Consider the following 12278-nt stretch of genomic DNA (forward strand, 5'->3'; position numbering starts at 1 on the left):
GGCGTGGTGAGATTCATGTCCACAACAAAACAGGAATGTGTTGTTCCAGGAGATAACAGCTCCCCATTGCCACTGACACCAAGGAGGCACGATGTCAGAAAAAACACATCCTTTGGTTTCCTAGCCTTTTCATTTGGGCAGCTGGGCATGCCAGCATGGCAAACTTGAAAGCAAGCTCAACTATTTTTTTTTTTTTTTGTAGCATACTAGTGCTCTAGAGGCATGCAGGGCCCTGGAAGTGATGGAAAGGAGCCATGGCTTTCTTTTTCCTCCCACCTCTGGGGACAGCAAGCAGCGGGACAGCAAACTGAGCAGGGATGTCTGCTCCTGTGCAGAGACAAAGACAACATTAAGGCACTGTCTTAGTGCACACGTAGACAAGGTGCCCAGCCATGCACTAGTACACTTTTTTTTTGCCTTCCCTCAGTGCCTTTTTCACAATTAAAATTTTGTACAGATAGCGACAATCCCAGTGTAACCCAGAGCACTGGTTTTACTCAGAAGGTCTTTCAGTTGCTCCATCGTTCTACCTTCTCTTTCGGAGCCTTCACTCCTTCTTGTCTGGTGCCTTTTGCAGGGCACTTGCTGAAGGCAACATGCCGAGGCTGCTGTTTCCTGCCGGAGCATGTTGTTTGCTCAGTAGCTGGGCAGGCAAAGACAACTCTGGTGTGAATCATATTGCTCCTCCAATGAAGAATGATTAAGGGGGAAAAAAAAAAAGAAGAAAGAAAGCGAGAGTAAGAGGTAGTGTGTGTGCGCAATTACGGTTGGGAAAGTGGGAGTGGTGACAGCGAGCAGGCAAGCTAACAGAGTCTTCTGCTCGGCAACGTTTCACTACAGGTTGCTAGTTCTTCGTGCTGTACCCATTTCATTGATTACCAGGATTATACCCTTGAAAAGTAAGTACAGCGCTTTTTCTTCCTCTGATGCCAAAATTGATGCCTAACTAATTGCTAACGTGAAACATAGTCGCGTAGAGGGAGCAGGAGAAGGAAGCTCATTCAAAAAGATAGCATGTGAAATTGAAGGTGGAATTAAAACATTTTGGTTTCATCCCAACGTTGCTGTATTTGTCAAGCTACATTTCTTCTCCGTGGAAAGATTCATTGCAAATGGTGAGTAGGGTCTCTGGCAGGTGAGACTGCAGAGACATTAGGAATTATTAGAGTATGTGCATCTCCTGTTGTCCATTGCAAAAGGCTGTTCCTGTTTCAGAAAAATCAGGTCGTATAAGATGCCGTGAAAATGCTCCATGTCTCTAAGTAGAACCTAGGCTGTTTTGGAAATTTACAAAGGAATATTCCTCTCGTTTTCTGCAGGGGTGTGCATGCTCTGCTCTGTTTGCTTTGACTTATTAATCAAGTGACTAATCCTCACTTGTTTAAAGTGAAGGACAGGAGCTTAAGTCTACTAATTACCAATTCATCTTCAGTGTGACCATTCAATTTGAAGAATTCACTGGCTGTTGAGGCACAACAAAGCATACTGTGGTGGCTTGTTTCTCTCTTTAATTCTTGGCGTGTCTTTCCCGGCTGTGTTGCTGACAGTGCTTTTTCCACAACACTATGGATGCTCTGATCCCACTGAAGTAAAGCATCAGTCTGGCATTTTGTGCTCCTCAAAGAAACGTCTGTTCGGAGGAAATCACATCCTTGTTACATAGCTGGGTAGCCTGCCCAGTGGAGAGTTGTCATTTGTGTACAAGTAGAAGGAAAAGAGTCACCGGAGTCTTTTAGATCATTTACGTTTTGTGTTTTCTGAGCAAGAGCTGAAGTGGGGTCATATTAAATGTTGAAAGAGCAGGTTTCGAGGGTGAGTGCCTCACCTTCGGGTTGTTTCACATCATTTATCCTCCCGTGCACAGCCCCGAGACCAGCCCTGCACTGCACATCCACCACTTCTCACTCTCCGTCTGCCACGGGCGCGCTCTCCTGCAGGGACTCTTTAACCGAGACAAGAATAAAATAAGTACTTGTGCTGCTTTATCAGATTGTGCCTACCATATAGCTGACGTGACTTGTCAGGTTCCCACACAGGCATTGCTACTCTCCTGATTATTTTTTTTGAAGATAAGCTATATTTAGCTTTTCTCTTAGTAAGCAAATAGTAAACAAAGCCTTTTTCTCTAGACAATTTTTTTTTTCCAAGCTGGTTCTAGAGCCTTTCAGCTCCCTTCTGTATCTGAGTGTATTTCTCTAACGCCGTGGCCTCATCACAGTTTTAAGCAAAGCTGGGTGGATCACAGGCTACCTGTGCTTAGAAGGTGCCACAGTGCCGCGGGCCTCTGTCAAAACGCTGACATACCGCTTTCCTGGGAAAGGAGGGACTCGGGCAGAATCCATGCAGCAGGCCTTCTGAAAATTTCATCTCCAATTTTTTTGACTCCTCCCTGTGTGAGGGTTCCCTGTGATTACTGACTCAGAAGCTGTGTCTGGTTTCTGGGACTGCTCATTGGGCAGCTAATGGGCTTTCCTCTCGATGGGAGCCTCAGCCCTTCTCACCTGACTGGAACTTGCTTTAATGGCCACACTAACACGGCTTGGGACGCACAGGTCTTTAAAGAGATTCAGGATTTTGTAATATTTAACACAGTAAATTTCTTCCAAGAATATGAGTGTCATGAGCTCCTAAATATCATGCATCATTAATAAATGGAGCATTAAAAAAAAAAAAGACTGACTAGGTGCATTTAAAAAAGATGGTGAGATAGAGATTATTCTTTGCTATCCAGCCCTTATTCAAGCATAAGTGTGAAACTGAGATTTTTTTTCCACCAAAATCCCCTGAATGTGTAGTACTGCTAAAAGAAAGGAATGGTAAAATGGAGAGCCTTGCCACTTTGCTACCAGGAATAGTTTCACTCAGCACAACAGAAGCTTTGAGATTATCAGCAGTTACTGGGTGAACAAGAGCTTCACCATGGGATACCTCTGCCTTTCCTCACTGAAAAGGAGCATAGAAACTTTGTAGAAAATGATCCAGCTTGAGCAGTATTGGAGTTACCAATGAGGACAGAAGAGATGCGGTCCTAAGTCCTTGTACAGCTTTTCTCTCATATAAGAAAGAGTGTCATTTAATTTTTCAAGATTTCCTTTTGATTTCTGTACTCTCAATCTCTTGCAACACAAGAGAGTGAAACACAGGTAGCACATGCACATTCTAATATCACAGGAGGCTCATTTGCCAATATAACTGAAAATGTTAATGTTAGAATGGCGGAATTGCATTTGTAACATGAAGTGAGAAAGGAACGTGCAGTGCTCAAAGTGATTACGATTGCGTATTTTTTCTTAGTCTGCAAGGAAGATCTGGGAGCCAAAATAGAATAGTATCAGTCCAGTCACCACTAAAGAATGATATTCTACCCCACTAGCAAACAAAATATTTCTCAGGTAAATTGCACGCATCACTCTGCGTTGTGAAACTCTGCATTGTTTGTCTTCACGAGAGTGGTAGATGTCGAATGACACATTCCTGGTTCCTTGCGTAATTTTCCAATGTCTTCTCAGTAAGAAGTGCCTGGGAAGTTAGTACTTGCCCCAGTTCTTCAATTCTTACCTGAGGTTGAGGAGGGAGGGTGAAGAGAAAGAGAGAGAGAGAAGGAGACAGAGAATGTGTATGTATGGATTGTGTACTCATGGCCCTTTGTGGGTCCTTAAAAAGGTGGAGTTAATGGGGAAAAATGAAAGATACAGACTATCCAAGGGAGTTTAAGACATACGGAGACACAAAGGTGCATATCTGTGATGAGCAAGTGCAGAAAGGCATTTCAAAGGATGATTTTCTATTTATTCCTTTGCCCCTCTTCCAAGTGACTCCCTCAGCACCAGTCCCAGGCCTTCATATTTGTTTTAGCCTGTCTTTTGACATTATTCTGCCCAAAGCTCTCTCCTCCTTTAGGGTATGTGCTGAGCCCATAGTTTCTAGCAAGCTTGACTTTTCTGGTAATTAGTTGCTTTTATGTGTGAGAAGTTGTGACTATGGGAATGAGATGGCTGCTTTCAGTGCTGGGATGGCACTTAGTTCTCTATTTTACACCCATAAAGTCTCTGAGACACGTTTCCCAAACCTCACTCTGATACCCTCTTGATGGCTGCTGACACTGTAAAATGGAATCTCACATGGATAATCTCTCATTAAGAAGCAGCTCTAGATGCTGCCAGGCTCCTGAAAGATGAACAGACCCTTTCTGAATGAAAAGCCTCATAGTAGGGTCCCTGCAAAACCTCTATGTGTTGCAGAGCGTCCTCCTCCTCATCTTTGTGTGGGGAGAACTTTCTTCAGTGATATATATTTAGTGTTTTCCCTCGTCAAGAATTACTTTCTTCACAGTGGGACGGGATTAGCAAATAGTTTGTTGCTAATACCAACAATCAGAGCACTTTGTGAGAGTGCAGTGCTGGGTAAGTGCACTCTGCAAACATGGATTTAAAAAGCCTTGGTGTTATGCCAGTATCTTTTTGTCACTTAATTAGGTTGTGCGGTGCACTTCAATAACCTTTTGTACAGGAACTTTTAGCCGCAAATAAACTAGAAACTTTACCAAATAGATAGAATATATGCATAAAAAAATAATTAAAATAAAAATAAAGACATTCATTTTGTAAAAGAAGTTTTCTAATCAAAGTTTTCTGTACTATGTTGCAGGCAAATACTAACATGTTCTGTTATTTCCATAAAAATTTATAGATACCAGAGATTATTTCAGAAGTCACTGCTGTCAACTACCAAAACTGCTACAACTTCTCTGTACAATAATGTCAAATATTCAGCAAAGTTTGGGTAGTATGACACGTGCACCTAAATAGGAGATTTTTCTCATTCAGAATGCCACTCCAAACAGGAACGAGAGTGACTGGTCAGAAAAGGTATCTTATGGAGACAGTTTCCTGCCCATATGTCCCCTTTTCCCATTTCTGTCTTCTCATACCTCACTGCTTTCATTCGGTGAGATCTTTCCTGCCTAGGAAGCAAATGATATGATCTAGGTAAGTAAATGTTTGAAACTGCAGTATTAAGTAGTCAGTCATTTGAGAGAAATCCCTGACCTTAAGGTGTTTCTCAAAAGATCAGTAAACCTCCTACCAAGGTAATGCTACAAAGAAATAACTGACTTTCCTGTTCATAGTTGGATAAAACTGAATCCCTAGATCTTCAGTGTCAGACTCTGAAATGTGAGCATATCTACGTGTTTAGATAAGAACACAACTTTCTAAATCATCCTTCTGTGCCATATTAATTCCAATGTTTTACCATTTTTCCTGGAGAGAGCAAATGCTGAAGACATCTTTTGGATTCCTTGTGAAATCTTTGCTCTTTTGAAGCATTACCCAGCATTTGTCTTTTCCTTTTCCTTCCTGTCCTTTCAGTAGCTTTGACAAAGCTGTTTAACACCAATTTATCAGATTACCTTTCTTTAGGGACACATGATATTGGGGGCAGGATACTGTCAAACTCACTAAGCCAATGGAGTCATCATCTGTGTACTTGCCGGTCTAAAGCCAGAAATGATATTGACTGAAATTCTGTGGTTAACTTGTTAGCTTGAATCTACATATATGGGCTTACACCAAAGTACGATGTCAGATATCTGAAAGCAGTCTGGAAGATGGGAATACTTCGTGGCTTTGCCAGAACATGGACTACTATGACTGTCCCTTGGGCACCACCCTTTCCATTCCTGCCTGCACAGATCAGCGAACAGCCCTGTGGCAATTGCAGTTACTAAGAAATGCTAGGAAAATATTTGCAGTTAAAACATTTTAAGTGATGAGTGGGCACACAGCAGTATTTGTGTAGGAGGCCAAATCCCTTAAGTTTCTGGGACAATCTCATCCTACAGGACCAGACAGCTTTCTGGAGACTTCTAGCAAGGCTAGGGAGAATGGGGAATCATCCCTTGGAGGAAGGACATGTACCAAAGCTAAAGCTTAATGAACAATTAGCCATGAAGCAAGAGACAGGAAAGATTATGACTATTAAGAAAGACTATTAAAGGCCTGCTTGTGTGCCAGGGGAGCCCAGAGCATAGGCAAAGTACCTTGTAGGTCGGCACATTTTAAGAGTATCAATTAAAAACAGATTAAATTCATATGCGATCCAATTGGACTCTATGTGCGTGGGTCACCCTAACCAGGTGCGTCTGGTAATACTGGCTCCACATAACACGTGGCATTGCCAGCTGTCACTTGATGGTGACAGCTTTTACTGAAGCACTTGCATTACCTCAGTTCATCATGGATGAGACTTTCCCTGCTCCTCAGGAGCTGCTGAAGCTGGGCGGGCTTGGTCAGGCTGTTTTTAATTCTCCCTGTAGGTTCGAGCTGCCCCATCCCCATACTGGTGTCCAACCTCCTTCAGCAAGGAAACCAGTGACCTGGCCAGCAGGAGCTGACTCTGTGAGTCATCATTGTCCTTTTCTGTTTCAGGATGACGATGGATGCTCTGCAACTAGCAAACACTGCCTTTGCAGTTGACATGTTCAAAAAGCTATGTGAGAAGGACAAAACAGCCAATATTATTTTTGCCCCCCTGTGTACCTCAACGTCCCTGGCTCTGGCGTATAAAGCTACGAAAGGTGACACTGCAGACCAGATGAAACAGGTGAGACATTGGCATCCCGCTCTGTGGCTGCAAAATTATGCGTCTGTTGGAGACTGCTTTCTTTTTGATTCTTGCTACTGTTGTACAGAAACAGGCTGCAAACTGTCCGCTTGAAATTCCTGAATGGTTCCACACCACATGGGCCTACACAACCAAAAAGGTTGAAAATCACTGGAGTAAAGAGAAAGGCTTTCTCAGGCATGTACAAGGTGGAAAGGGACATGGCAGAGTCCTCAAGAGTTGTGTTAAAGCCCTGACTCCTTTCAACACATTATTGATTGTGGCTGCAGGTCACTGCCAAGATCACTGCATTTTCTGGACAATTGTTTTGTGATTATTCAGGAACGCTTAAGCTTAACAGAATCAGAAATAATTTTGCCATTGCCAAGCATTCCTAGCTGCCCTGTCTGTGACATTTCCCCTTTGTCCCGCCACACAGCTAAGAGGAAGCTAACACAGTCGAAGAAGGCACAACTTAAGCCGTGTTTTGCCTTGCAAGCAGCTTGTGGTGCTCAAGGGGTTTACAACATGATGAAGCAGCATCATGGTGATGAGGCAATCACTTGATCGAGGTCGCCCTGTGGCATGGGGAGACTGCACGGCTGCCTCTGCGAGAGCTGGGATTTACATAGCTTCTTTCTATCCCAGTGAGGGTGCCCACAGACTGCGCAGTTAGCCAGAGGTGAATGAGAAGCAAATTCAGCGTGCGTTTATACTCTGATTATCACCTGGCTCTGAGGGACGTTCTACATATTTGAATACATTTTCCCTCCTTTAGGAATTCCTCCCTGTGCTTTCTCATTCACTGATGGCACCTAGCCTGAGCGCAGCCTCCTGTGCCCCCTCTCATCCCACAGATTACAATGAGCCTTGTCCTATTTGCACAGCTGCACAGCAATAGACCTGCAGAGATCTCTGGGTACTGCAGATTTTTCCTTTTTTTTTTTTTTTTTAAGACATTAAAAAAGAACTCTAGATTTTTTTTTTCTTTTCTAGTTTTTAATTTAATGACAGCCCACATCTTTCTCACCATTTCAAAATTCAAGCACTGTCTTTCTAATGGGAGAGTTCAAAATATTAACCTTTGCTTAATTTCATTTTCACTTGTGTCTGCAATTTGCTTTGAACCATCCTGTAATAACTTACTATCCATGTCCACAAACGCCATTCTGTTACACAAGCACACTTATGTTTCACATTTCTCAAGTGGTATATAAAAAGTGCTGACTACAGATACAGATGAGAACATGCATTTTATATTATGTTATGTTATTTAATTTTATGCTTTTATTTTATTTTATTTTATTTTATTTTTAATGTATTACCTTCTATTTTCCATGTGTATTCTAGCTTCTGCCTGTCCCTGAGCTTATGTTTGGGTTTTAAGCACTAGATACAGAAGCAGTGAGATTGGCAGTCTTACTCTGGAATATCAGTGAACAAACTTGTGCTAAAAGCTTTGCCAGGCAGACAAGTTGCAGTAGCGGAGGTGTCTCCCCAAACATAGTTACCAGACTCAAAGGCTTTCTGCACGTAACATATGAAGAAACAAAAGTGTTGGAGGAGAGGGAAATAAAATTAGAAAGTCATTTATGAGAAAACGATTGTGGAGTTTGGCTGTTGCTGTGTGCTTGGGAACTTACTTCCTTCTGCTCCCATGAGCCAGGTGAGGAGAGGACACTGAGGGGTGGCCAAGGCACAGCCACCATCGAGGACCTTGCAACAAGCAGGCACCTGAAAGCAGAGAGTTTTAGGTCATCCCACAGCTTCCTAGAGCTGTCCCTGCGATCCCCAGGAGCTGGCGGGTGGCCAAGTGTGGGTCAGCAGCCCCACCTCCAGCTCATTTTCTGTCTGCCAACACACACAGAGATATCTGATCATTTTTTTTTGCTGAAATATCATGTGATGTCATGTGGTAGTCACAGCAATTGGAAAACCTGGTGATCTGGTGAGCATTTTTTAAAGGGGTCATCTACTTCGAGAAAGGAGACTAACTGGGACCCTTATTTGTCTGGCCTATAACCTCCAGAGTTTTGGACAGGAATGTGGGTTTGGTGAAAACATTATGACTCCACACTGCAGTTGTTTGATCAACTAAGTCACATTGCTAGCATGAACAGCTCTATGGATTTCTTTGGACTGGTGGCAGGAGAGAAGCATGTTTGGTTAAAGCTTTGGTAGGTTCAAGTTTTTAGATATTGTGAGGACGTCAACTAAGTGAATGGTTATTGAGTAATAAATAACAGTGAGAAGCCTGTGTTGTTCGCTTAAATACAAAAAGCCACAGCTCTGGTCACAAACTGGCATTGCTCATTGCCAAGCTGTTAGGAATGTTTAGATGACAAAAAGAAAGATGCTCAGTATTTTATTATGTTCATTAACAGGTGCTCCATTTACAAGATGTCAAAGATGTTTCTTTTGGGTTTCAAACAGTAACTTCAGATGTTTCCAAGCTCAGCTCTTTCTTTGCACTGAAAATGGTCAAACGGCTCTTTGTAGACAAGTCTCTCAGTCCTACCACAGTAAGTACTGCAGAAAAGAACTTGAATTGCTTGGCCAACGTGTTGAGGCACTATGGTGTCAGGCTTCAATCTTATTCAAAATAAATTATCTCACTTTTGTCTGTTACTTTACTAAACTCAGATGATGAACAACATAATATTCTCTGCTACCATAAAAGTTTGTAGGAGGGTGAGTGAGCTGCTTGACTTCAAGCTACGCAACTATTACCACACTTGCAATTCTTTCATTAATATGCTTTAGGTCAGTAGGCGCAGTAGGTTTTGAATGCAATATAACTTCTATGCCACATCAAGGTCTTTGCATTGCAAGTATGACTGAAAAGGAGTTTAAAAAGAAGGTGATGGTGCAAGTGTGTGTCTACTTCACACACCCAAGTAATTACTGCATAAACTGTAGTTTTCTTAATCTATCCGAGGAGGCAGAAGACTGGCTACTGAAACAACACAAGTGGTGAAGGTGTTATTTGACCTTATAACTTAAGAACCTTGCAAACAACTGAGAAGAATGTTGTGTTTGTTTTCTCAGAGTTGAGTAGGCCCCAAGCAAGGGTGACTTCAGCCTAAAAGAGATGTTTCAGGAAACTCACAACCTGCTTAAATGATTCTATAATCAGATTGCCTGTCCTTCAGTCCCTGCTACAGCAAAGGTCAATTCCCATCCACTGCAATAAATGTCTCATCTGACAAGGACAGGCGCAATGTGAGCAGCCTGTGGCCTTTATCTCGGCCTGTCCTTTCAAACTTGGGCATCGTGCTCTCTCCTGCAGTATCAAAGTTACTTTAGCAGCTGCTGTAATGCCACTGGACTGAAGACAATCTTGGGAGCGATCTGCTGGATGCATCTGTGCATCCTGGTTGTCACCCGCTGTTGTTCACTAGGTGTCCTTTCTAATAAACTCTCCAGCTACCCTGTGGTGAAGCTCGGGATGCTGATGTCGCGGGCTGTGTAAAGAGCTGTTGAATAAACAGCATTTAACCAAGGTTGGCTTTGATACCTCGTCTCTTTCAGGACTTTGTCAACTCTACAAAGAGGCCTTTTCCATCTGAGCTGGAACTAGTGGAGTTCAAAGAAAAAACTGAGGAAACCCGACAGAAGATCAACAAATCTCTCTCAGAGCTAACTGATGGTGAGTATGGCTTAACCTCAGGGATGCTGCTTACCTCTTTGAAGAAAGAGATCCTTATCCTTGTGACATCTCTTGACTAATGCTTTTAGAAATAAATATATAGTGAAAGCAGTGGGACTACACCTATTATTTGGATTAATGAGGATTAGCCATGTTAGCATGTTTTGAAATCATTAACTTTACTGCTGCAGCATTTCTGAAGGCAAAAATGTGAGACGGAAGTTGCATTAGCTTTGGGCAAAGCTGCTGCTCATATGTTACTTCAGCAGGACAGTTTGGGACAACAACGGCTCCTGGCTGTGGACCTTTGCAAACATCTGACACCAATGCCTGTGCACAGCCTGTTTGCAGGTAGCTCCAGGGGTGGTTGCTGCCTATTGCCCTCGTGTGGTGCAAAAATGAAAACATAGGTGTGTGAGCCACTTCTGGTCCATCCCAAACTGGCACAGGTGGCCATGGGGAAGTACGCTGCACTGCCTGTGCAATTCATGAATCAATGAAGACTTGCATCCCCAGTGCTCCAAATTCAGCGTCTCTTATGTCAGTGTTTGAAAAGACCCAAAACAGAGCGAGGAAGAGAAGAAGTGCATACTCTTTTTTGAAATCCATAGCAGTATTTGGTTATGAACTGTAATCAGAACAGTATTTTTTGTTATTCAGGTTATTTTATTCTCACATGTCACTCCAGAAATGAGTAGAATCTAATCTGGAACTTCCCTTCAAGTCTTGCTCTCCAAATGACAGATGCTTTGTTGTTTACATCTGTTGAATTTCACTGAAAATTCAGTACCTTCTTTAAAGTACTAAACAAAAGCAGTAGACATATTTTTGATTCCATGCCATATAAGCCAAGAAAAAAATATAATTTGGAAGATCTGTTTTGATCCCAAATTCCATTTTATGCATTCAGCTGCAGTGGGAGGACTCGGTGCTTCTTTTTGGGATTTCTGTTTAGATTAAAATTCTTATCTGTGAGGTGCAGTACATAAATAATTTAATTCAGTAAACTATTTTCATATTCAGGCGAAGCAACTGATATGTTGATAATGTATTGTATTAACAACCAGCTTAAACATGTTCACAGGCAAGATGGAGAATATTTTGAATGAGGATAGTGTAAGTGACCAGACTCAGATCCTCCTAGTTAATGCAGCTTATTTTGTCACAAACTGGATGAAGAAGTTCCCAGAAGCAGAGATCAAAGAATGTCCTTTTAAAGTCAACAAGGTATGTTCCGAAAAAATAAAGACTACCATTTCCACTCAAATGAATGTTTGCCAACCTTGAGCTAAGGAAATCCCAGCAAGAGAAAATGAGAAATGTTGATTATTACCATGGCATTCTTAGACTTTCTATCAAAACCTATAGGATGTTGTAAGAGTAGCTAAACCAGTTTTCTAGTCATGTTGGTTTAAAATTTTGCTGATGCTTTCACATCCATCTTTCAAAGGCTTAATGTGAAAACAGACCATCCTGTTAGTGCATTTAGACAACAGCTGCTGAGTACAAGCGATCAGAAGCAGCCATTGCCTGCAACAAAAAGATGCACGTTCTCACAGGTAGATGCTCCCAAGAGCCTGTAGCCTGTACCAGATGATGCAACCCCAGACTATCAGGGGAAAAGCACAAAATGTTGCATTTCTCATGGTCACAGAGTTAGTGAAACATCTACACACAGCATGGGCCTTCTTGAGTGCACCCCTTAGGTGTGTGGCTTTGTGCCCACCTCTACAGGGATGGATCCTCATCAACTTCCCTCTTTCCAGTCAGGCTCAGGACCACAGCCCTCTGCATATCAGCCCTGCTTGGGGCTGAATGAGTGCAGCACATGGGGCTCTTGCGTTCGGGAATCTGTGATCAGTGATGAACATTGTGATTAGGCAGCTTGAAACCAGGATATAAAACTGGACAACTTTTATGAGATAAAGAGAGTGTTCCGATAATATATATATATGTGCATGAGAAGAGTTAGAGTTTCAGTTTCACTGAAAACATTCATGTTTCCACATCAGACAACAGCTTTAAC

The 12278-nt window shown here is 42.3% G+C and overlaps 1 protein-coding gene and 1 long non-coding RNA gene across 3 annotated transcripts in view; one reads left to right on the top strand and one right to left on the bottom strand.

Moving 5' to 3' along the window:
* Positions 1–12278, top strand: part of SERPINB5 (serpin family B member 5) — a 15829-nt gene continuing 3551 nt past the window's right edge. Inside the window, exons 1-5 of one of the 2 annotated variants that reach the window (XM_040547971.1) lie at positions 1–899; positions 6429–6603; positions 8988–9125; positions 10135–10252; positions 11337–11479. In XM_040547971.1, the coding sequence (XP_040403905.1) occupies positions 6430–6603; positions 8988–9125; positions 10135–10252; positions 11337–11479 (573 nt within the window). In that variant the 5' untranslated portion in view covers positions 1–899; position 6429. Of the gene's footprint in view, positions 900–5823; positions 6137–6428; positions 6604–8987; positions 9126–10134; positions 10253–11336; positions 11480–12278 lie in introns of those variants that run through there. The other variant, XM_040547970.1, reaches the window with a different exon arrangement.
* LOC121065259 overlaps positions 10359–12278 on the bottom strand; it is a 15976-nt gene continuing 14056 nt past the window's right edge. The window contains exon 4 of the long non-coding RNA XR_005816962.1: positions 10359–10369. This is a non-coding gene — a long non-coding RNA (uncharacterized LOC121065259). The remainder of the gene's footprint in view (positions 10370–12278) is intronic.

This window comes from Cygnus olor, chromosome 2 (assembly GCF_009769625.2).
Source record: "Cygnus olor isolate bCygOlo1 chromosome 2, bCygOlo1.pri.v2, whole genome shotgun sequence".
In the NCBI taxonomy this organism is placed as follows: Eukaryota; Metazoa; Chordata; class Aves; order Anseriformes; family Anatidae; genus Cygnus; species Cygnus olor.